The sequence below is a fragment of the Balaenoptera physalus genome (genome assembly GCF_965194825.1).
Source record: "Balaenoptera physalus genome assembly, chromosome: 14".
Lineage (NCBI taxonomy): Eukaryota > Metazoa > Chordata > Mammalia > Artiodactyla > Balaenopteridae > Balaenoptera > Balaenoptera physalus.
The window spans coordinates 89457144-89483576 of record NC_138893.1 but is presented as its reverse complement, the minus strand read 5'-3'; the positions used below and the strand labels follow the sequence as shown (position 1 = coordinate 89483576).

The 26433-nt window shown below is 37.1% G+C and overlaps 1 protein-coding gene and 1 pseudogene across 5 annotated transcripts in view; one reads left to right on the top strand and one right to left on the bottom strand.

Annotated features, from left to right (window-relative positions):
* CTNNA3 (catenin alpha 3) overlaps window positions 1-26433 on the bottom strand; it is a 1725675-nt gene that overhangs the window by 749602 nt on the left and 949640 nt on the right. For all 4 annotated transcript variants that reach the window (XM_082424660.1, XM_082424659.1, XM_082424661.1 and 1 more), the window contains 2 exons: window positions 23510-23590; window positions 8044-8196 (listed from right to left, as the gene is read on the bottom strand). In XM_082424660.1, the coding sequence (XP_082280786.1) occupies window positions 8044-8196; window positions 23510-23590 (234 nt within the window). The remainder of the gene's footprint in view (window positions 1-8043; window positions 8197-23509; window positions 23591-26433) is intronic.
* Window positions 11797-12593, top strand: LOC309642753 (DNA polymerase epsilon subunit 3 pseudogene; annotated as a pseudogene). Its single transcript has one exon. The product of its transcript is annotated as a DNA polymerase epsilon subunit 3 pseudogene (transcript).

Sequence of the window (26433 nt, the reverse complement as noted above, 5' to 3'; positions counted from 1 at the left end):
TGCTTCATTTCTCTCAGCCAGGGTTTCCTTATCAGCAAAATGGTAATAAAAATATTTTTCTCAATCACATTGTGAGCATTGATGATATGAGGTAATGAATACAAAGCGCTTTGTATGATGCTGGTACAGATTACTAAATCTTTTATTTATTTTCCTATATTTTCTCCCCTTGTTTTTTTCTCTTATTACTAAAAAAAGTTACTTTTATGCTATGAAATCCATAAAATAGCCACTCTTCCAATACTTTTATTTAACCAGCCTCCTTCACCCAAGTTATCTACACATATAAAACAAATAAAAGAACTCTTTAGTTTCTAGAATTTTGAATGTCAGGAAGAGAGAAGATTATTTAATCCTTTATTTTCCATTTTACAGATCATTAAATTGAATTCCATAGAGGCTGAGTAATTTGCTAAAGTCACCTAAGCAGGGGAGTAGAACTCATATGTTTTAAGACACAAAAGACAAAAATGAAACCAGCTCTAAACAGTACAGCTCTGTATAAATGACCTCTATAGATAACATTGTAGGGACCCTCTATATTTGTTTTTAATTGAGTGAAATAGTGAATTGATTAAAAGAAATAGATTAGCTCCAACTTGCATAATCAGACGGGTGATTAAAAAAAAAGTTTGGCTTCTAGGCCTGGGATTATTCATCAGTAACTGTCAGCATGTTTGCTTGTTAACTTTTGGCCAAATACCATCATGAAGCATAATACGGAGAAGTTTTCAGTTTCAGAGAAGTTTTACACGTTAATTAATTACATATCAAAATGTTGGGTACACAATTTCAGCAGGAGATTTTTTTGCCCGTGCCGTGTTTTGGCCTGTTAATGTTCCTGAAAAACACTTTTATCTGTATTTGGAAGTTGCATACAAAGGTCCAACAACTACAGTATATTTGACATCACCTTATAAAATGAATTTTTTAAGAGGAAATTTTCATTGCTTATCAGGGGTATTGGAGAGTCAAGTAAATTCTTTCCAGATTAAAAAAAAACAAAAAACACATGTTAAAGAGAGGAAAGGGAAGAAGACTAATATTCACCAAACAATGATGTCCACATCACATGGCACTTGGTATTTTAATGTGTCAACCTATCCAATCTTACTGTTATCTTCATTTTACAATGGAGTATGTCTTTTACAGGACATATACAAGAGATACTAAGTCACTTTCCCAAGAACATCAAGAAAGTGTCCATATTTCACACTTTACTCAGTAAGTCATACTGTTACCATCTTTTAAGATCTCCTATAGGATTAATGGACATTCTACTTCATTTTTTATACTAATTCACTCAACAATGCTTTACTGAATGTTGTACTTACTGTATATCAGGCCAGAGAAACAAAAACAAAGGGTCTAGAGTCCCAGAGTCCAGCACAGTACATGGCACATGGTAGGCACTGAAGACATGTTTGTTAAATGAATGAATGTATGAATGAATGAATACACTCTTGTCCTCAACTTGCTAATCATCTATCTAGAACTGCACTATCTAAAACATAGCCATGAGCCACTTATGGCTATTATGCACTTAAAATGTAGCTAGTCTAGATTACAATAGGCTGTAAGTATAAAATCTATACCAGATTTCTAAGACTTAGTACCAAAAAATGTAAGACATCTCATTAATAGTTTTTATATTGATTACATGTCAAAATGATAATATTTGGAGTATACTGGATTAAATAAAACATATTAAAATTAGTTCAACTGTTTATTTTTACTTTTTTTAGTACGGCTACTAAAAAATTTATAATTATGTATGTGGCCTGCCTTCTATTTCTATTGTATAACATCAATCTAGTGCCATTAAGTCCTGGGACACTTGTTTTCTGCTCCAATTTCATTATTAAAACTAGTTTTCTTCTATTTACTGTAGGATAATAAATAGGTTTTAAATCCAGTCATTTTTAAATGCTAGCTTATGTTCATGAGATTCAAATCAATTTGGGGGGGTTAGAAATTTTTATGTTCGGATGCAAAATAGCCACCACACAATATGACTTCCCTTGAGATCCTTCCCTGCTGAGAAGCAACTGCTGCTTTCCAAATCCATTACTGGATCCAGTTCTATAAGATGAAATCTAACTTCTTCACCCTGGCATTCAAATATTCAAGGCTCTTCATCAAGTACTGCTATCCCACTTTATGTTCCAGCCAGTTTAACAATCTAGATTTCATTTTATTCTTTATTCATGCTGTTATCTCCACTTGGAGTTCTAGTTTTTCATATCCAACTCCTGACTAGTTTTTAAGGTTTAATGTAAATATTGCTTACTTCATGCTGAATTTCCAAACTACTCTAATCCCATATAGTTTTCTTTCTCCTCTTAATATTCCATTCAAAACACTAATATTCTATTCAAAAATACCTACACTTGACTATAGAAAGTCTCTGACTTGTCTATAATTGTATCACTAAACTTTCCCTGTATTCCAAAGACCATGAATAGAAAATTTATAAAGAAACCTCTAAAACATGGAAAGGTTACTCACTGTGCTTTCACGCTAGGCTTTGAAGAATCATATTCATCATGTCTTTTAACTAAAAGAAGATTAAAATGCTGAGCAGTTTCTAATCCAGGGAGTGGGCAGTCACACCTGTGTGCTCTATTCTATACAAGCAAAACAATTTCTGAATTTCTGACTTAGCTATAATATCCTTTCCCCACCAAAAGAGGAGAGCTGCCAAGATGCTCACTGAGAACAGTTGTTGGTTTGTGTAGAACAGTTGTTGGTTTGTGTACAAGTGTAAATATGGGTTTGTTCTTTTTTTTTTTCCATTTTTTTTTTCTTGTCGAGGGCGAGAAAGAAGGAAGAATGGGATGGGTCTCTAAAAGCTTGATTTATTTATAACCAAACATATCCTTATTTGATAACAGATGATCAATTAAAGCAATGCATGACATTTGAACAGCATTCTGTCAAAACGCAACGATATTAGTAGAGCTGATAGCAACGAGCACTTCTTGCAAACAGCAAGAGTCCCCCTCTAAAGTCTTCTCTCTTGGCACTGGGGCTTTGCTAAATGTGGCTTGCCATTTTGCGAGTGGGAACAATCAGCTTTGTAGGTTGGAGGGAAGTATTATAATTAAATGTCCACCCACTTTTTCCTTTTTGATGAAAGGCTCCCATGAAACTTACTAAAATAAGGTACATCAAGACAGATGAATTTTTGATGAATAAGTCAAAGCACTGACGAAGCTGGTTTTTCACATAGAGAAACTTCACTAATTCACAGGAAATTTTCAGGCCTTGATCATTAACACTGGCATGCTTAATAATAATTAAGATGACAAAATCTATGGAATAAACAGGAGATTTTACCATTTAATTGGTAGCAACTGTAGTGTTCAGCATGAATTGACTTGCTGAGAACAAACTGTAATATGATTCAGAAATAATAGTGGAGTTTTTAAAAATTAATTTTAGAGAAATATTAAATAATAGCCATTATAAAAACAGTGTCTTTATTGAATATATAATGGTGTTCTTCTGAATAGTAGTTACATTACCACATTAAAGTTACAAACTTTATCTCTGAAGTGGGCAAAGTTCTTTAAAGATGTTATCAAATTGTCACAAACTCCTTCTGAAGGAGATCTGGAGCAGGGTTTATAGTGTCTGTCTGCTTTTGATAATTCATGGCAAAGCCATTTGCTAATATCATTGTATAGTATTATTTTAAAGTATCTTTGTACAACAGAGTAGGGAGGTACTCAGATAATTGGGATCAGGCATATATGTCAAGTCCAGTTACTGGAATCCTCATCGTCAACTTTTTAGAGAGGAAGAAAACTGAGCGAGTGTTAAGAATGTGTTTCTTCATTCAAGACAGATCTATTGAGAACTAGCTTATAGACCTTGCTATTAGGGGAAGCTTAAAGCAATAAAAAATAAAATCCTTACCCTCTAGAATTACTGAATATTTTTCTTTTTAAGATAAAATTAATATTTTAAACTTCTTGTTTATTAGGTATTATTGGTGGAAACCAGTAGAGTTAATGGTGCCCTAAGACACCATCAGTGCAAGATCAAAGTACTGGGGAGCACAATTCAATAAGCACATTAGTCATTAACTGCTAATCACTATGTGAGCTTAATTTTTAAAATGCCAACCTCGACTCCTGCGTCTCATTCTTATTGTGCCTTGGTGGATCCAAAAACACAGACTAACTTGGATGTTCAAAGTAGGAAAAGCTTTGCATAACAGTTACTTAATTCAACATAAGTAAGATAAAATTAGCCACAAGGATCTAAGTTCTCCAGTTACTGGTACTGCCCAGGGTTTTATAACCATCATTTCACCCATGGTCATTTTATATTAAACTTACTACACGGTAATAAAACAGACATGACTTCACTACAGAATGGGAATGTTCAGGCCCAATTTATTGGCCACTTTGCTCTGCATTCTCATTCTTTCTCCAATACTCCAAATCCTTTTTGTTTTCTAATTATTACTGACAGAATTTCTTAAGGCTTTGTGTTTTTGCTTTGTGTTCAGTTCTACTTTTCACTATCCCTTTCATAAAAGTTACAAGTTAACCATTATCTAAAGCATTCCTTTAACAGCATGGACTTTTTCTTCAAAGATCTGATAGGAATTCTTTAAAAATGGACTTTTTTTTTTCCCACTTAAGTCTTACTTCAACAAGTTCACTTTTAGATTTTAGATTTCTCTGACACACATAGTTGAGGTATCAAAACCCAAACACATTGAAAATAGCTTTTTCTTGAAGTCATTTAGTATCGAATCTGCCCTGCTATGTCAAATAACCCAGCTTGGGAATAAGATGGGTATATGTGCTTGCCTGTGTAGGGGGGTGGTTGGTAAGGAAAAGGGACGTGGAGGACCGGCAACCAATCCATACAAAGTGAACTCACAATGTCCTCTGAAACTGATGTATTTTAGCTCTCTTATTTCATCAGACTCTACCCCAGACACTTCTATCGCAATGTTTGTAGTAAATTAATGATGATTTTCTCTGTTGCTTTGGTTAGACAGCTCCTTTCAAAAAAGAATTTTCCTGGGAGATAAAAGCAGCCCTCCTTTTTTTTCCTTCTTGATATATATAAACAACCTAGTGTTTGAGCAGTATACTTAAAAACCATTTTCATTTTCTCCTGTCTATATCTCTTAGAGAGCTAGGAGTCTCTCAATTGTGAAAAGTATTTGTCAGATCTTACAATTTTAGAAACTGGTAGTGGCCTTAGACATTATCTTGTTTAACCTTCACTCTACAGCTAAAGCAAATGAAGCCCTAAGAAGAGACGTGTAAATTAAAGGTGGACACAAATACTCTGTTGCTCCTTCCAGAGAGAGGTGGAGTCTCAGGCCGCCTCTTCTCCCCTTGTATTTGGGCAGGCTCTGTGATTGCTTTGATCAATAAAGTACAGTGGGAGCTGTACTCTGCCAACTGCTGGGCCCAGGCCTTAAGAGAATGTCAGCTCTACTTCCTGTTTCTAGCTTGCTCTTGGGAGCAAGGGTTCTCATCTCAGAACCCAGAAACTATGTTGTGAGAAGCTGAAGCCACATGGAAAGGCCATGTATTTATTGGCTGGTGCTCCAGTTGACAACCACAGCTAAGCTCCCAGCTGACAGCTAGCATGCACTTTCAATCATGTGAATGTACCATCTTGCTTGTCTAGCCAAATCAAACCTTTGAAGGGTTCCATCCCCAGCCAATATTTGACAACAAACACTCGAAAGAGACCCTACGTGAGAACGGCCCAGCTCTGCTCAGTCAACCTGCAGATCAGTAAGAGAATAATAAATGATTATTCTAAGCACTAAGTTTGGGGATGGTTCGTTAAGTAGTAAAAGCTTACTGGAACTGAAGACAAGTTTCTAAGTAATATCAGAGTGAGAACTGGAAGACTCCAAAGCCAGCATAATCTCATTATAATGTGTTAGGGGAACCAAGAGTTGAATAAGACCCCATTCTCAGTTCCCTAGTAGCTCAAAATTCCAAAATCTGTTATTGTTTCATATTCACATGAACTACAGAATTTTCAAAATCCTTAAACATTTAAAATAGATTCTTAGAGCTCTATCTACATAGTAATAAACTATCATTTGGTAATAAAATAAGGTAGTATTCTCAAGTGTTTGTGGAAGGCAGTGCCTTATTAATAAGCATCATGAAAGAAAGAGTACTTCAGATAAATTGATTTGGGGAAATTCTGACTTAAAGAGATTTCTTTATATCTGAATTTTTCAGATTCGTAAAATCTCCAAGAGGAGAAATAGAACTTTTTTCCCAAAATCGTGGGATCAAGGAGTCCTTTACTGAGCACCTCATGAGATTTATGTTTCATTAGAAACTAAACTGAAAAATAGGAATAAGGATCCAACGTTATTAGCAGAAACCAACTTTTACTTTCAGAATATTTCACCAAAAAAGTTATTTTCATAATTTGGTGTTCCTTCAGCTTAGAAAACACATTTCTAGGAAATAGGTTTATGATATTTAGTAGCCACACTTAGTTAGGTGCCTTTAATGACCTGCTGCTTCTGTTCTGCTCTCTTTTACTTTTTAACATTTTCCTTTGGAAATAGTTAGTAAATATTTGAGGAATGAGTACAAGAAGGAATAAATAAAACTAGATAAATAATAAATAGTTGAATGAATTAGTGAAACACGGTAAACCTGGAAACCAGCTTCGACTCTCATTAGCTTGTTTTAGGTTTTGTATTTCTATTTCCACGTAAGGCCAATGGGAATTATATCAGCTGCCCTGTCTCACAGAGTTCTTGGCAAGTTCAAAGATTTCAAAGTCGTAGGTGGGGCAGTTTTAGGGCTGAAATTATCTTAGTAATCATCTATCTATCCACTCTTATTTTCTAGATGTGAAGACTGGGACCCAGTGGAAGTGCTAGCTACGTCAGAAACTTCCTTCCCAGTCGATCCACGTTAAAGATGTTGGAAAAGTCCTCTACTTTGGTAAACGTTGTATAGAACATTTACTATACAACGTTTCTAATTCAAGTGGGGACTATCTCTAACACAAGTTTTACAAGCAATTTGGGCCCCCAAACACATATTTCACCACAGAATTCATGGCCTATATAGGAAGGTGTGGCAGTCGAAACACTGAATAATCAGCATAGCACTGGCACAGGCACTGACAATGAGTACTGACACAAGCCATGAACAACTGACAGAGTCACACTAATGGGTACCAGCAGTGTTTCGCTCTAGTACAAGGATCTGGTCAACCACATTTTCCCCTTCCTTCCAGTATCTCCTGGCCTTGCGAGTATTGTCACTTTACTGGGGTTAGGCATTCTTCCATTCAGGCTTTCTCTTATACCGTGGCTGTAATATTGATGTCCATAAGACAGTAAATTCCACTACCTGTCTTCTAGGAATCGCCCAGCACTTCATAGCTCCTTCAGCAATATGCCCCTCTGCCCCCCAATTCATGGGGCATTTCCATGTTTCCAGTTTCCAAGCAGGAGGGAATTACAGTTTTATCATCTCCTCTTGCCTCTATTGGGACATGGACAAATCCACTATCCCTACTTAATTATTCTGGGTTTCTCTATCCCTGTATAACCTACATTCATGTTCTATAGTCATGTTTCATAGTTGAATATGATTTGAAAGGCTGAAAGAGTAACAACCATGAAAAGATGGGAGAGGAACAATGAAGTGGCATGAGAGAAAGCATCTAATACTTTTAAGTTAGAATAGGAAGAAAGTATTTGTAAGGATAAAACCTGTGTTTAACCAGGTTTGTGTGTGTGTGTGTGTGTGTGTGTGTGTAGCTCTGAAAAAAATACACATTAAGAAAATATATCGATCACATTTTCATAATTCTTTCTAAATAACTTGCTCCTTTTCCAAGCAAATGGGGGATAGTTTATACAATTTGACATACATACCTTCATAGTACTTTGGCCCAACTCTGCTTCATTTGCTATAAGTGGACAAAAGTTTGTATTTGAATCCAATTCAGCTATAAATGCAGAATGAGAGCCCTGTTCTCCTGGATTTAGAGTAGTTACAGTTCTAGCACACTCACCTCTACAAGCCTGCTGGTGTGTTCACGAAATATCGCAGTATATTCTTTTATTTCCTTTTCCCGGCCATTCTTGGCAGCTTCAATGAGAACCAAAAGTGGGACTGTCGTATCCAAAAAGGAGTCTGACACATGATCTATAATAGCCTTACGGAGCTGAGGAGAAATAAAATATTCAGGTTGTTTTTTTTTTTTTTTTTTTCAAGAAATAGGTCTTGTTATTTCCTATTTTTACAATCTCAGTAATTACAAAATGTCTTTTATATATATTTTTGCAGTCTCTAAAATCATAATATTTAAGACTGCATGAATGTCACTTACAAAGCTAAAACAAGCTAAATATCCAAGAAAAAAAATCATCGAGCAAATAGCTCTCTTGCTCTCAAAAATTACTATCTTTTTCTTAAATTGTACTTAGCCCAGAGGTCAGATTATAAGTGATAGTACTGTATTTTTCCCTCAAAGAAATTGCACTATTGTAATGTTTATGCATGTGTACAAGCAACATTGTACATCATGTATTTTCATAATTACAAAATTATAAAATGTTTTCTACTTTGTTGGAAGAACTCATGATAAATTTTGATTAGCTAAATTGTAGACTTCATGGTAATTAAACCAAGTTAGATCACTGATTATGCCAGTTGGTAACAGATTAATAGAGCAAGGAAAATAAAAAATGAGTTTGATGTCCAATTTTCTCCATTTGCATTAACTGTTCTTGCCCTCACACCTTAAATTATTAAACAAGTATAACATTCTACTACAATTAGTTCCTTTAAATTAGATTATGTGTAAGCTTATAAATGACAATCAGGCAATTACTCTACTCAGCAGATATTTTCTGAAATTTAAAACTGAGTTGGAAAATTAATGCACTGTATTTATATAATATTGAGTCCTTAAAGATCACAGTATCTTGAAATGTTTCATTAACAATGTCAATGATTATTAATGGCTCCAAAGTTTTTGGTCATCTCCCTCAATTTAATAATCTCTGTAATAAGGATATGAATAGCTATCAGGCAGGGAATTTGTAATTTGCCTTCTGTGAAAATTATATTTTAGAATATTTTTTAAAACCAGCAGACATTTAGTTTTGGATTACATTAGAATTAATATATTTTCAAGGGGTTAAATGATGTAGCTACATGAAAAAAAACCCACTGTCTCTCTTCCTATAACAATTGTAGGATAATAAATCCATAATAATTATAGATTTGGGGGGAGAAAAATACCTTTGTCTAAGATAGTGGAGCTTTCTCATAAGAACTGTGACATTTTTATGGCTATCAACAATTTCACAAAGGCAGTAGGAAGATCCCCAAGGAAAGATTCTGCTTAGCAGGCAGAACAGCAAAACACTAATAGCAACTAATTAACATTTACTGAGCACTTACTTGGACAGGGTGTAGAGTGCTAAGTGTTTACAAGGCAAGGGGAAGACCCTGAGTGAATGAACAGTTTGATGTCCATAAACAGTGGACCAGGAAAGTCAGGCAAGAGATCATAAGTTAGGAGTTGAGCTGGGAAATACAAGTTGTTTTAGTTCCAGGTACATAAGAGAAAAGTAGAAGAAATCTCTCAGAAGGGGAGCTGTTTCCAATGACCATCCCTCCCCTTTATCCTTTTCTTCCTTCATTTGTAACCAGGACATATAGAAGGGGGGCTAAGAGGAGATTTACATTAGAGATATGTGACTGAAATACAGCATACATATGGGAGGTAATTCAAGCCAAGGAGGTGAAGAGAATCATATAGAGGGAGATGCACAGTGAGATGTCCAAGAATAAAATCTTAAAAAATATTACCACTTATGGTAGTCGTGCAGATGGAGAGTAGGACCTAAAAAGAGGCTGAGATGATGGCCAAGAAACAAAGAGAGGAAATGACCCAACAGCTGGAAGGAAAACTTTCAAATAAACCTCTGTATCAATGCTCTTCAAATGAACTTATCCTACCAGACACAATTATAACACCCACATTATGGACGTGTTGAATCTTCTTTTCTGTGTATTTGATCTCACTCAATTCAACAAGTATTTCCGAACACCATTTCCTTACATTTCTACCAAGAGCTAGGTATTGTGAAAAATGTCAAGTTGGCAACACATGATCCCTTATAATCTAGTGGAGGAGTGTCATTAAATATTGTAATAAAGAAAAACCAGGAGACTGACAGCAAAGAAATCTCAAGACGATAAAAGGGTTCAGAGTCTTATGTTAAAGATAAGTTAAATTAAAAGAACCAAGACTTCTCTATTGGATTTGACCACTAGGAGGTTATTAAGAAGTTTTGGTGGAAAAGTGGGAGCAGGAGTCCTATTGCTATGGTTTGAAGAGTGAATGGGAGATGAACAGGTGGAGACAGAATAAACTCCTGTTTCTAGTAATTTGATTGTCACATGAAGAAGTAAGACTTGGTATTAACTACACTGAGATACAGGTTTAAAGAGGGATTGTTTCTCATATAAAAGACTTCGACGTATGTTACCAACTGAAACTAAACTCAGAAAGTCAGATTGTCCTCTTATGCTTTAAAAAAATACGTTTTGATTTATCACCATATAAAAATGACAGAGATAGAAATAACTACTGTCTTAGATTGTGCCAATTTTTGTAAATACTTGAATAATTGCAGCAATCTTCTTCAAGCACTGAATACATTTGCTCTGGTCCATGCATCTCCCCTCAGTGGTGCCACCTTGCCTTCCCTTCATTTTAATGGCATTTACTCCCCTGTTCTTTTTTTTTATTTCTTCAAGGTTTTCAACTATATTTTCCCTGCTATTTGTTCAATCCATCATCCCATATACAAATGTTGAAATATATTGCAGAACTGAGGCTTGAGGTATAGCTGATTTACTATTAATTAAAGAATAAATAAACTCTTTGACTAAATTATTTTTTTAAAAACTAAACCAAATTAGGAACACGTTTTTTGCTTTTTTCTAAGGCATGTTGCTAACTACACAACACAGTAACTGAGAAAAGGGTACCACGGAGGTGTGATATTATGTTCAGTAGGACAAGACAGAAGGACTGGAAAATGTGCTTTCAAATAAGATCTATGCCAATGTTTTCATAATTCTGTTGGAAAATGGGCTGAAATTACCTGATAGAAGACACTGGCAAATATAATAAGCAAAACGAATCTTCTGTAGTTGCATATTCATTCAATTTAACAAATGCATTTTGAGCTTTCTATCTAAGGGCAAAGCAACATTCTAGGCAACTTGGGGAATGCCAGTATGACAAAGACAGGATAACTATTAGGGAGGGAGAGATATACAAAGAGTTTGATGAGTATCTTAAAAGAAGTGCAAACAAAAAAGAAACAACTGACTGATTCTCATAGTTAAGAAGGCTTCTGTAAGGATGAGACATATGTATTCCATTTTAAAAAGTGATTAGGGAAAGGGACGGAAAGCCCAGTGAGCCATACTTCATTTGCTAAGCAAGTTCCAGGTATGGTGGTGGCGTGAAGCAGGGAAACGAGCCTGGGAAGGGACGCCAGGTGCCGGTGAGGCCGGACGGAAGCTCCTCGAGCCAAAACCATGGCAGCGTAGAAAGCTCGGAAGCACCGGCCACTGGAGGCGGAAGCGGGGCTGGAGGAGGAGAGAGGTTATGGCGCGCGGGGAACTGTGGGGCACTGTGAGGGCAACGCGGGGCGCGACGGAAGCCTCGTTGGGTCAGACCGTGGCGACGCGGGAAGTTCGGACGCCGTAGCGGCCTGAAGAGGAGGTCCGAGGCCCGGCCCCGGCCGCGGCAATGGCGGAAAGGCCCGAGGACCTAAACCGGCCCAATGCCGTCATCACCAGGATCATCAAGGAGGCGCTCCCGGACGGTGTCAGCATCTCCAAGGAGGCCCGGAGCGCCATCTCCCGCGCCGCCAGCGTCTTCGTGCTGTACGCCACATCCTGTGCCAACAACTTCGCGATGAAAGGGAAACGCAAGACACTGAATGCCAGCGATGTGCTCTCCGCCATGGAGGAGATGGAGTTTCAGCGGTTCGTGACCCTGTTAAAAGAAGCTCCGGAAGCTTACAGGAGGGAGCAAAAAGGCAAGGAAGCTTCAGAACAAAAGAAGGACAAAGACAAAAAAACGGATTCGGAAGAGCAAGACAAGGGCAGGGATGAGGACAACGATGAAGATGAGGAAAGGCTGGAGGAAGAAGAACAGAATGAAGAGGAGGAAGTGGACAACTGAAGAGGATGGGGAGACGCAGCTTGGAAGGTACCACTCTGAAACGCCGTACATATTTGTGTGAAGGTTTTTCGTGCTGGGCAGAGTAGTCTTAGGCAGAAGATCGAAATAAAAACTGAATTATCATCAGAATTATCATCAAAACCAGCGCTTCCCAGACTCGGAGCATCTGAGTAGCGGAATCCTGTTTTGCTTAATTAGTCTCAAGGTTATGACTTTTTGGCAAGAGAGATTCTGAACAGCTAATTTAATTGGTCAATTTGATCTCTCTTGTTTACTTACACGTATAGTTAGGCAGTTGTTGATCCCCAGTTCCCTCCCCACCCCCCAAAAATAGTAATAATAACTTCCATGCTGCCGACTGTGTTCCAGATCACAGAGGCAGTCAAGGCTCAGGAAAAATTGGGGTTTGATCATGGTCAGCCTATTTGATTGTACAGTATTTGGCAATACTAGCTTATTTCAGGTGATCAGAATGGCTTAGCTTTAGGAAATTACTATAAGGGTTCGAGAGACAATGACATTTGTTCTATTGTCTCCTCACTTGACAGTAACATTAATTGAAGTTTGGTTTCTACAGACCCACTTGGCTTGGACCCCTTCTGTATTGCCTATAGGCATGTTACCTGCTTGGGTTGCTATGTTCTCGGCACATAACGCTTTTAAATCAACAGAGTAGAATTAGTCAGGCAAGGCTGACAGTGTCTTACTCTTGTAAAACAGATGGTTTAGTCTTAAATGCACCTCACTGCCTGCGACTGTACAGCTTCAGGATTTGTTGTCACCTCCTGGAAGGTTTAAAATTCCAGGCTTTCTCTTCTTGTAGTCCATCTCCTAGACTTGTGACTTGGCTTTTCATTATTCCAGTTCATGACAAGTTCCAGACTTTATTTCTTCTAGGCACAACTTTCTCCCTCTGTGCTTCTCACCTCCTGTCTCTGTTCTGCCTCTCCTCTGCTCCCCATTCCCACTTTCTCTGTCCCTCTTTTTCTCACTTCTCCCAATGCAGGAACTTGGATGACCTGCTTAACATCCCAAAGTGTGGTTTCCTCTGATTCCCTAGTTCTAATCTCATGTCTTTTAAAAATGATTTTGTAAACCTTTCTGAACCATAAGGGAAATCTGATGGTGCTCAGGAATCTAATTCCTCCCCTAACCCATCCCCTTTAACTGCTTCTGAAGTATCTCTGTTGACCTTTCCTAGTTTTCTTCTCTTTCCATTTGGTGCTTCGAGCACTATTTGTTCGTCTCTAAGTTGAGTGCTTGGAGATTGAAAGGTAGTGAAATGTAGTGTGACACTGTTAATTTGTTAAATGAATACAGTGGAAAGTTTGTTGATAAATGAATGAAGAATACTGAGAAAATTATAATGCTTTGTATAAATAAAAATTCCTGTTAAAAGTGAAAAAAAAAAGTGATTAGGATGTTAAGAGTTGGAGCTGGGAGATGGCAAGCATCACATTCTAGGAATAGAGACTATCATAAGCAAATAAAACAGAGGGATCCTCCAGAATCAAAAGTATCTAGTGTGACTGGAATGTGGCGGTAGAGAAAAGATTGAAATAGGGTCTCATTAGGCACAATGGAAATAGTGAAAGGTATTTCAGGTAAAAGAACAAAATTCAGACAAAAAGATTAAAAGATGACAGAAGGAAATGGCCAGAAATTGGTGACTTCTGTTAGACATGAGTGATATGCTTAAGAGATAGCAAACCATCAGCAGGCAGGGAAATAGCTTCCCCTTTGAAAGCATCTTCAACCCATGCAAACAACAAATAGCACAATCAATGCAACCAACCCACAGTTTTCTCACAAGATTCTCTCTCTTACTGATTCCTGATCATTTACCATTGCATTCATAGCTATGATTATAGGCTACATTAGAGGCCTTTGGTACTTTACATCTCATCCACTGGACCAGTCTCTGATTTCAATTGTTGCTGTGGGGGACAGTTCCATGTCCTCCAAAGACATCCCACCTCGAGTGCATTCCATGCTTCTTTTTGTTACTCTTTCTCAGGGCCTGCTCCAAGTCTCTGTGAGATTCTCAGCTCAAGCACAAACAGCCTCAAAGTTCTAGAGAGTCCATACTACTGGGAGCAACCCTCAACCAATGGGTATGGGAGCTACTGGATAAAATTCCCAGCTTCCATCTATTGGTCAGACAATTCTGGGAGGTATTCTGTCTCTTCTCAGAGGTCCTTAAGCAACTGTTGCCTATAGTGGTGACCTCAATAGCGTATCCTTTCCTCCTTCCCTGCCTGTTCTCTTATGCTTGATATTCTTTTACACTTGCTTCTTGGAAGTGCCTCTCAAATAAATGACCTGAATAAAGGCCCCAGTCTCAGGATCTGCTTTCAGGAGAATCCAATATAGACACATTTATCTGGTGTTAGTGTTGTTCGTTCGCGTAGCAAGTAATAGACTCTGATGTCTTACATAAACTACCCATTGGTGATCACACTTTGCCACTTCTGCTTTGCACACCACTGGGTTTAATTGTGCTATCTCCTGTATTATGGCTGACCATGAAAGAGGAAATATTATGAGATCAGACCATAAATGAACATAGGGACAAAATACGGAAGACCCTGAATGCCATGCTAAGTAATTTCCTTTATATGTTCTGACATATTCATATGGGATTTTTTTCATTTAAATTGTACATTACCACTGATGTAAGTGGTTTGGGATCTCAGATAAAATATTTCTCTACAATAGAATTCCAAAAGTCACAGCTGTATGTGCAAACTGTAAGAAAGACCTGCCCACCCTCTAACCCCCACCAAATAAGGGAACAGAAAAAATGAAACTGTGTGGAAGAGGAATGGAAAGAAGAGAAAGTGTTATAGAAAAGAATCATCCTCAGGGAAGTATAAAACTTATATTTGTGCATATTAATGCCACTTTAATTCTAAGTCAAAGAGCAAAATATGACTTTCAAAACTCAATTAACTAATAGGAACTATACCACTTAATAATTAATTCAGCATATACCTACTGTGTCAATTTAATGAGATGTGTATTTTATGGATACTTAATATTATTTGATGACAAGAATGAGGAGGAGGAGGTACAAGAGCCTAAACATATTTTGCTGAGTGTGGCACCGGTACTACCAACATGGAAAAGAGATGACTATAGCAATTCAGCAACTCAGCAGCTAAAGAATCAATCAAATTGTTGTGTTTTTTTGTTTGTTTTCACCAGAATCCTATTTTATTTCACATACCTTAAGTCTTTATTTTGGCATTTATGAAATAGACAATTATTTCTCAATATATATAAAAATTTTAACCTGCCTTTAGTGAAACCAAATATCTGTTTCACTCTGCATAATTTAGTAGAAATGGAATATATTTGATTGTTTTAATTTTTTAATGAAGTAAAGGAGGTTTAAAATCTTCCTTATTAAGAATTTTAATATGTGTGCAGTTCTCAAATAAATAATGAGGAAAGATATTAAAGGAACAAGAAAATTGAAATTCTAAAAACATGTAAAATAAATAATAAGGAAGAAAAACATTTATAATAGTAAAATCAGTGTATTACGCACTAGAAGTTCTGAAGGTGAATAGGTCATTATCCCTGGCCCCTGGCACAGTGGTTACAAATTTGGGCTGGGGTTAGATGGATGGACCTGTGCTGAAACCTTGGCTCTACCCGTTAGCTGGGTGATGTTCAGTAAATTGACTCACCTGAGAGATTGAGATAGTAGTACTATGGCATTATTTCTTGTTCCAGGGATAAAAATCAATACTGTAAGGACTACAGTGGGTAGAAAGCATTTGCTAAATGAGAGATGTTGTCATAACTATCATTTTAAGGATTTTAAATCCAGTGTGAAGAAAAATCCTCTAGAAAAGAAAAAGACAAGCAGAAGGGAATCCCCATAAGGTTAACAGCCAATCTTTCAGCAGAAACTCTGCAGGCCAGAAGGGAGAGGCAGGACATATTTGAAGTGATTAAAGGGAAAAACCTACAACCAAGATTACTCTACTCATAAAGGATCTCATTCAGATTTGACGGAGAAATTAAAACCTTTACAGATAAGCAAAAGCTAGGAGAATTCAGCACCACCAAACCAGCTTTACAACAAATGCTACAGGAACTTCTCTAGGCAGGAAACACAAGAGAAGGAAAAGATCTACAATAACAAACCCAAAACAGTTAAGAAAATGGTAATAGGAACACACAGATCGATAACTACCTTAAATGTAAATAGATTAAATGCTCCAACGAAAAGACATAGACTGGCTGGATGGATACAAAAACAAGACCCGTATATATGCTGCCTACAACAGACCCACTTCAGATTTAGGGACACATACATACTGAAAGTGAGGGGATGGAAAAAGATATTCCATGCAAATGGAAATCAAAAGAAAGCTGAAGTTGCACTTCTCATATCAGACGAAATAGACTTTAAAATAAAGACTATTACAAGAGACAAAGAAGGACACTACATAATGATCAAGGGATCAATCCAAGAAGAAGATATAACAATTGTAAATATTTACGCACCAACATAGGAGCACCTCAATACATAAAGCAAACGCTAACAGCCATAAAAGGGGAAATCGACAGTAACACAATCATAGTAGGGGACTTGTAACACCCCATTTTCACCAGTGGACAGATCATCCAAAATGGAAATAAATAAGGAAACACAAGCTTTAAATGATACATTAAACAAGATGGACTTAATTGGTATTTATAGGACATTCCATCCAAAAACAGCAGAATACACTTTCTTCTCAAGTGCTCATGGAACATTCTCCAGGATAGATCATACCTTGGGTCACAAATCAAGCCTTGGTAAATTTAAGAAAATTGAAGTCGTATCAAGTACGTTTTCTGACCACAGTGCTATGAGACTAGATATCAATTACAGGAAAAAATCTGTGAAAAATACAAACACATGGAGGCTAAACAACACACTACTAAATAACCAAGAGATCACTGAAGAAATCAAAGAGGAAATCAAAAAATACCTAGAAACAAATGACAATGAAAACACAATGACCCAAAACCTATGGGATGCAGCCAAAGCAGTTCTAAGAAGGAAGTTTATAGCAATACAATCTTACCTCAAGAAATAAGAAACATCTCAAATAAACAACCTAACCTTACACCGAAAGCAATTAGAGGAAGAAGAACAGAAAAACCCCAAAGTTAGCAGAAAGAAAGAAATCAAAAAGATCAGATCAGAAATAAATGAAAAAGAAATGAAGGAAATGATAGCAAAGATCAATAAAGCTAAAAGCTGGTTCTTTGTGAAGATAAACAAAATGGATAAACCATTGGCCAGACTCATGAAGAAAAAAAAGGGAGAAGACTCAAATCAATAGAATTAGAAATGAAAAAGGAGAAGCAACAACCGACACTGCAGAAATACAAAGGATCATGAGAGATTACTACAAGCAACTATATGCCACTGGACAACCTGGAAGAAATGGACAAATTTTAGAAAAGCACAACCTTCCGAATCTGAACCAGGAAGAAATAGAAAATATAAACAGACCAATCACAAGCACTGAAATTGAGACTGTGATGAAAAATCTTCCAACAAACAAAAGCCCAGGACCAGAAGGCTTCACAAGCAAATTCTATCAAACATTTAGAGAAGAGCTAACACCTATCCTTCTCAAACTCTTCCAAAATATAGCAGAGGGAGGAACACTCCCAACTCATTCTACGAGGCCACCATCACCCTGATACCAAAACCAGACAAAGATGTCACAAAGAAAGAAAACTACAGGCCAATATCACTGATGAACATACGTGCAAAAATCCTCAACAAAATACTAGCAAACAGAATCCAACAGCACACTAAAAAGGATCATTCACCATGTACAAGTGGGGCTTATCCCAGGAATGCAAGGATTCTTTAATATACGCAAATCAATCAATGTGATAAAACATATTAACAAAGTGAAGGAGAAAAACCATATGATCATCTCAATAGATGCAGGAAAAGCTTTTGACAAAATTCAACACCCATTTATGATAAAAACCCTCCAGAAAGTAGGCATACAGGGAACTTACCTCAACATAATAAAGGCCATATATGACAAACCCACAGCCAACATCGTTCTCAATGGTGAAAAACTGAAACCATTTCCATTAAGATCAGGAACAAGACAAGGTTGTCCACTCTCACCACTATTATTCACCATAGTTTTGGAAGTTTTAGCCACAGCAATCAGAGAAGAAAATGAAATGAACGGAATCCAAATTGGAAAAGAAGTAAAGCTGTCACTGTTTGCTGATGACATGATACTATACATAGAGAATCCTAAAGATGCTACCAAAAAACTACTAGAGTTAATCAATGAATTTGGTAAAGTAACAGGATACAAAATTAATGCACAGAAATCTCTTGCATTCCTACACACTAATGATGAAAAATCAGAAAGAGAATTTAAGGAAACATTCCCATTTACCTTTGCAAGAAAAAGAATAAAATACCCAGGAATAAACCTACCTATGGAGACAAAAGACCTGTATGCAGAAAACTATAAGACACTGATGAAAGAAATGAAAGATGATACAAACAGATGGAGAGCTATACCATGCTCTTGGATTGGAAAAATCAACATTGTGAAAATGACTATGCCACCCAAAGCAATCTACAGATTCAATGCAATCCCTATCAAACTACCAATGGCATTTTTCATAGAACTAGGACAAAAAATTTCACAATTTGTATTGAAACACAAAAGACCCCGAATAGCCAAAGCAATCTTGAGAAAGAAATACGGAGCTGGAGGAATCAGGCTCCCTAACGTCAGACTATACTACAAAGCTACAGTAATCAAGACAGTATGGTACTGGCACAAAAACAGAAATATAGATCAATGGAACAGGATAGAAGGCTCAGAGATAAACCCACACACATATGGTCACCTTATCTTTGATAAAAGAGGCAAGAATATACACTGGAGAAAAGACAGCCTCTTCAATAAGTGGTGCTAGGAAAACTGGATAGCTACATGTAAAAGAATGAAATTAGAACACTCCCTAACACCGTTCACAAAAATAAACTCAAAATGGATTAAAGATCTAATTGTAAGGCCAGACACTATAAAACTCTTAGAGGAAAACATAGGGAGAACACTGTACGACATAAATCACAGCAAGATCCTTTATGAACCACCTCCTAGAGTAACGGAAATAAAAACACAAATAAACAAATGGGACCTAATGAAACGTCAAAGCTTTTGCACAGCAAAGGAAACCATAAACAAGATGAAAAGACAACCCTCAGAATGGGAGAAAATATTTGCAAATGAAGCAACTGACAAAGGATTAATCTTCAAAATTTACAAGCAGCTCATGCAGCTCAATATCAAAAAAGCAAATAACCCAATCCAAAGATGGGCAGAAGACCTAAACAGACATTTCTCCAAAGAAGATATACAGATTGCCAACAAACACATGAAAGGATGCTCAATATCACTAATCATTAGAGAAATGCAAATCAAAACTACAATGAGGTATCACCTCACACCAGTCAGAATGGCCATCATCAAAAACTCTACAAACAATAAATGCTGGAGAAGGTATCGAGAAAAGGGAATCCTCTTGCACTGTTGGTGGGAATGTAAATTGATACAGTCACTATGGAGAACAGTATGGAGGTTCCTTAAAAAACTACAAATAGAACTACCATATGACCCAGCAATCCCACTGCTGGGTATATACCCTGAGAAAACCATAATTCAAAAAGAGTCATGTACTGCAATGCTCACTGCAGCTCTATTTACAATAGCCAGCACATGGAAGCAACCTAAGTGTCCATCGACAGATGAATGGATAAAGAGGATGTGGCACATATATACAGTGGAATATAACTCAGCCATAAAAAGAAACGAAATTGAGTTGTTTGTAGTGAGATGGAGGGACCTAGAACCTGTCATACAGAGTGAAGTAAGTCAGAAAGAGAAAAACAAAATATCATATGCTAACACATATATATGGAATCTAAAAAAAAAAAAATGGTTCTGAAGAACCTAGGGCAGGACAGGAATAAAGACTCAGGCATAGAGAATGGACTTGAGGACACGGGGAGGGGGGAGGGTGAGCTGGGATGAAGTGAGAGAGTAGCATTGACATATATACACTACCAAATGTAAAATAGATAGCTAGTGGGAAGCAGCCACATAGCACAGGGAGCTCAGCTCTGTGCTTTGTGACCACCTAGAGGGGTGGGATAGGGAGGGTGGGAGGGAGATGCAAGAGGGAGGAGATATGGGGATATATGTATATGTATAGCAGATTAACTTTGTTATAAAGCAGAAACTAAGACACAGTTGTAAAGCAATTATACTCCAATAAAGATGTAAAAAAAAAATTAAATTAAAAAATAAATAAAGTTTATAGCAAAATAAAAAAAAAATTATGATGATTAAGTTGGTGCCAAATTATAGAAATTCTGAAACACAATGCCAAGGACTTTTGTCTTTGCTCTCTAGTGCAACAGGCAATGAAGTCACAGAGCAAGAAAAGACAATTTGTTTATTTGAAACAAAAAAACAGTAAATCACCTGTAGGACATTCATGTTATTACCCCAAAATGTATAATTTGCTTCTTCCCAGCTATGTTTAAGAAATCTATCTCATTCCTCACAGATGAAGTCCATTGATTCTCTGAGCTAAAATGCTTCTGTGCTGCCAATGGACAAGCCATGGGTAAGCAAAGGAATTAAGATGAATGAGCAGGGAGATAGGCTTTGTTTGTTTTTTTCCTACTAAAAACAAACAAACAAACACAGATCTAGAACAAGAAAAGAACACTAAATATTCCAACAAAAAACACTGTACGGATAGGGACTTTCTCCTTCCTGTGTTAAAAGTACAGTATATAGAGGGTGCTTAAAACAAACTGCTTAATAAATTTTGCAAGAAGAGGTGGAGATGACTCATGTTGTTTAAACTAGTTTGTATCATTGCCACAAGCATAAACATCGGGATGGAAAATGAAGTTCTTGGGAAGGCAAGTGCGGATACTGAGAACAAATCATAGCAACTACCTCAACTCACACGGAAGACCATGGATGTCTCCAAAGACAGCTCCTAACAATCCCATCTTCCTATAGACACATGCCACTTTTCCCATAAGAGACAGTGCTTTTACTTTGTCCTGTAGACCTGGAGCAGGGTTTGTAGTATTCTGATCTATAGAATGCAGAGGCAAAAACATCCTAGTGACTTTGGAGCTCAGGCATTAAGAAAGCCTGTCAACTTCCGTCTCTCCTTTCTTGGAGCCTTGAACCAACATGTAAGAAATCCAGGCTCCCCTGATAGAGAGAAAAGCCACATGAATGTGGGCCTTAGGGGATTAGACACCACCTGGAGAGAGAGAAGAAGAAGAAGAACTGAGGCCTCAAATACCAAGCCCTGAACCCAGACACCATTTGAACTACCACTACCTGCGAGACCACAAGTGAAAATACTACAGAAATGGACCCCCTAACAGCCCCACCCGCACCCCAGCCAACCCATGGAATCACGAAACAGTAAAATGGTTGCTATTGTTTATGGTGGTTTGTTAAGCAGCAATACTTAACCAAAAAAATGAAGATGTGACCTGTGAAACCACAGGGAATTTTCATAACTCTGGAACACAGTAGTTCTCTAGGAGCTAGAAACATCCTCTCACTATGAAGAAAAGTATTAGTAATCCCCTTGCTGTTTCTCTGTCTCACTGATGATGTGAGGTGGAAATCAGAGTAAGATTGCAAGATGAAATACAAGATTCTTGGTTAAATTTGAATTTCAGATCAACGCAACTATTTTTTATACATAATTATGTTCCCATGCAATATTTGTTTGCCGTTAATCTGAAATTCAAATTTAACTGGTCATCCTGTACTTTGATTTGCTAAATCTGGTAATCCTACACACAAAGGATTGCTTTATTTTAACTTTTTTTTAAGAAAAATAATGATTCCAAAAGCATTGGAGGTATAAATGTACATCAGGTCTTTGTGCATAACTTTGTTCAAGGAAATCTAGAGGGATGAGACCAGAATGAAAGACACAGTTGTTAAGAGCTCATAGTAACAACTTTTCCAAGTCTTGGGAGGAGCAGATGGGGTAGAAATACTGAAGAAGGTAGAGAATGAAAGTCGTACAACTAACAGGGAGCACAGTCCTGAGGGTGAGAGTTCCTGAAGTGGGTGCAGGTTATGACTGGGTGTAGGTTCAGTCCCCTTCCTCCTTAGGTGGGTCACCTCACTACACTAACCTGCTTTCTCATCTGCATCATGAGACAGGTTGTGCTAAGTGCCTTCCAACTCTTACATTCCATGATTTTAAGTGCTGACAGTAGAAAGAGAATTCCCATTAAGGCCATAAAGTTGAGAAACTGGAATTTTCCCAGCCTTCAAAATTGTGCTTTTACACAACTAGTATTACCTGGCTGGGGATCCCTATTTATTCCACTTCCAAATCTACTTCTGAATTAAAACATTGCTCAGGCCATTTTGCTAAATCTTCCCATTAAACTCAATAATATATTGCATTAATAGTTTATGGTTGAAAAGTTTTTGCCCCACTTTTATGTGTTAATAGTGACCAAGTTAAAGCTGTACATGAAAAAGAACTCCGGTTATTAAATAGTGGAAAGGAATGGAAAGCAAAGGTCTTTGAAAATAGCTAAATCTTCATATTTCTGGAGGAAAAAATTTGAACTTGTGGCATAACACTAGACTTCTAAAATATTTAATGAAATCCTTTCTAATCCTATGTTCCTGATGACCTAAGGTTAAAAGTAGCCTTAACTTAAACAGAAACTAATTTTTGAAGCATCCTGAAAAGAGTTAGAAGGGGAAATTGGTAGGGTCTCTTAATTGCTAACTGTTTGTTCTAAGCATTTGGATAATAAACTCAGTTTTTAATGTAATAGAATCAATTTACCAACATTCTCTAAAAATTTACTATGTACCAGGCACTCAGAGGCATTTCAGCCCTATCGTGTATTATTAATTCCATTTTATAGGTTCAGAGAGGCTCAGAAAGGTGAAATCTGTTCCTGAGATCACACAGATGATGATGGCAGGGCCAGCATTTGAATGTAACTCTTCCTAATATTAAGTCACTTTCTTCTATTTTACGTTTGCCACAAAAACAGTTGAGGTATGTAAATGTGGAAAGTATATATTTATTGTTCTTGTTTTGTGTTCTAAATTAATTTAAAAAGAAGAAAAAAAGATTCCTTTTGCTTGGTGTTTGTCTCCGCGTTTCTCTTCTCACTCACCTGTCTGCGAAGGTCTCTTGTCTTCTTGCACATGTTTTCTATTGCAATATTCAAGGTATTACTCCTTTCCTTTTTTCCAGTCTGCAAGGGAGAAAAAAAAAGTGGCATAAGCAATGGTATCAAATTACTCTTTATCACTTAGCAATTTGCTTTCTAAATTTCCTGAAAATAACAGCTTGAAAATTCAAGAATAGGTCTCAAAACTGCTATGATATTGCATATGATTCATGAGTACTTCACTTACGAGTAAGTCAAATGTTGATTAAAGTTCACATCATTTTCTTCTTTAAGCTTCTGTAATATTTCTGATATAGTGCTGGGCTGCATTCAGTATGGCAGTAGGCAGAGCATTATCTCCAAGAAACCCTGATCTTCACTCTTTACAAGTCGACTCTTTAACCACTAAGCATGCAATTAGCTTAAAAGCATTAGATGCCCAATTTGTCAACTTCTGTGGGAGTTTCTGAAGTCATTTTCATGGTGTATTGTGTAAGTTATGCAGAGCCATATTGGAGTTTTGCTAACACTAAATAAAATATGCAGTGCAAATTCATACAATTTGCAAAAGTTGACCACAATTTTAGCTGACAATATTCCAAGAACAAATTGTTTCAAGTAAAAACTGGACGCTGTTTTTGGCTCTTTGAGATAATTTGTGCAGCACCTTTAAGCAGAACAGTTCTCTCTGTTACATCCTTAACCTAAATCTTTAGGCTATTAATCACACTGAGAGTCACCTTGGTTGGTATTTTCTACATATTACTTTTGTGGGAGACAACCGAATTGAATCTAATCATACTTTTTCAGTGATATCTTATATAAAAGAGATTGAAAAAAATCATTATGTGATTCACCTCTAGGAATATTGCTACCATTTAAAATAATAAACTGAAAGAGCTCTTTAGAGGAGAACTTGAAAATCAGGAAGGCAAGTTTTAAGCAGCTGATACCTGAGGGAGTTTACAGCATGGACCCTATGAAGAGGGACATTGAAATAAAGTATAGACCATTAGGCAGCATGCCATACACTACTCCCAATGGCTAAACTCACACATAAATCCATACCTTCAAGTGGAAAGACTCCTTTAAAAGAAATTCAAGACCATCTATTCTCTATCCTAATCTATGTTTTTAGTCCTATCTTCTGCCACATCTTCTATCTTTTACACATCTACTATCCTTTACAATATTTCTATACATTTCTATCTCTTCTCCCAAGTTCTTACATATAATGTACCTCTGACTACAGCAAGTGTCTCCCAAAATAACTCCCTATTAAAATCCTACCTGTTTCTCAGTGGTTTCCACGCAGAGTTACCCCCAACAACTCTGCTCAAAAGCAAACCCTCACCTCTCCTTTTCCAATAGCATTTTGAAAATTTCCTAAAATGCTCATTGAGTTTCTGTACATGTTCATCGCCTTTACGATATTGTTAAAAATCTTGATGTTGGCAAATATATCTTAATTTTTTTTTTATTCCTGAAAGTAACGTGTATAGAACTTATTAAATAGTGTTGACTAGTTTATAAGTGAACAACTTGATTCAAAACACAACATAGTTTTATTAAGAACCTACTAGATTCTGGAAGAGATTTTAGCATCTGCTCAAGGCACAGCTAAATCCTCTACTAGCTGAGGCTGTTGGTGCCCACCTAAACTTCAGTTAGACCTAGTTTTTCTCAGCAGTAGCATTAATGATATTTATGATTGGAAAGTCACCATCATCTGAGCCCATTCTGTACACTGCAAGATGTGTGGCATCCAGGGACCCCTGTCTACTAAATTCCAATAACAATGCCCAGGCACTATGAGAGACAAAAATTGACCCCACACATCTCCAGATACCTCCTAAGGGGAAACACAGTAGAGAGCTATTAAGTCCTTTACCACATTTTCTTTTTGAGAGTGAGTGTGCAACATGTGCATGATGGAGACTGTGTCTAGTGAAGGAAGTGGGGAGAAGAGGAAGGGAGGAATAGGAGAGAGAAATAAAATTCTGAATAATAAGGCAATGGTAGCAATTACTCGGATTGCCACCGATACACAACGGGCTGTAAGACAGGTTCTCATTTTACCTAAAGAATCTATCCCTTATTCTCCAGTTTAAGGCAGTGGTAGCTCTTGGTTGTCTCTTTCCACTTCACAAAAGCAGAGACAGTCAAAAGGAGGCAGGAGTAGGACAGACAAAGAGACACTTCCCACCCCCAACACACACAAAGTATCAGGAATAATATGAAAGACTTCTGTTGAGCTGGTCGTAAAAACTCAATAGTTTCTGTGATGTGATTCATCAGAACAACTAAAAGATGTCAACCTTCGCGGAGCTAACAGCAATGGCATAGAAAACTTTAATAAAGGATGACAGGGGGTGACAGCATGAAGAGATTAAATAAGGACTATAAAGATGATTTCCTAATTTCTACGCAGAGCTTCACCTTAGTTTAAAAGGTTTCATTGGGTCAAAGACATTTTGTTCTCCAGGTAATAAAAGAAAGTCACTCTCATTGCAAGAAGTATACAGTTTGCCCTTCTCTCTTGCCTGCCTCTCTGCCTCCGCCCCCACCTTTCTTTTTTTTTCACCCCCAGATTTTTACTGGGTCCTTGCTCTATTTATCCAGATGTATTTGGCTCAGTCAAGCCATTTTATGCCTTTTTATTACTTTTGCATGGCATAAAAATAAATAAAGCAAGGAGAAATAGCCCCATCCTGCTTAAAAGCCCTCATTCCTTCTGTTTTCAAAGCCTTAACAAATCATCAAGCAATGAGCTAGGACTGAAGGTGAATTCTGTGTGCTGAGGTAAGGGACAAAAAGGGCAGGATATTAAAACATAACCACAGATAACAGTCAGAGCCTGCCTACATTTGCTCAGAAGAGAAGATGTTCCTCAAAGGAAGTCTTAACAGAAGCCATCATTAGGTCAG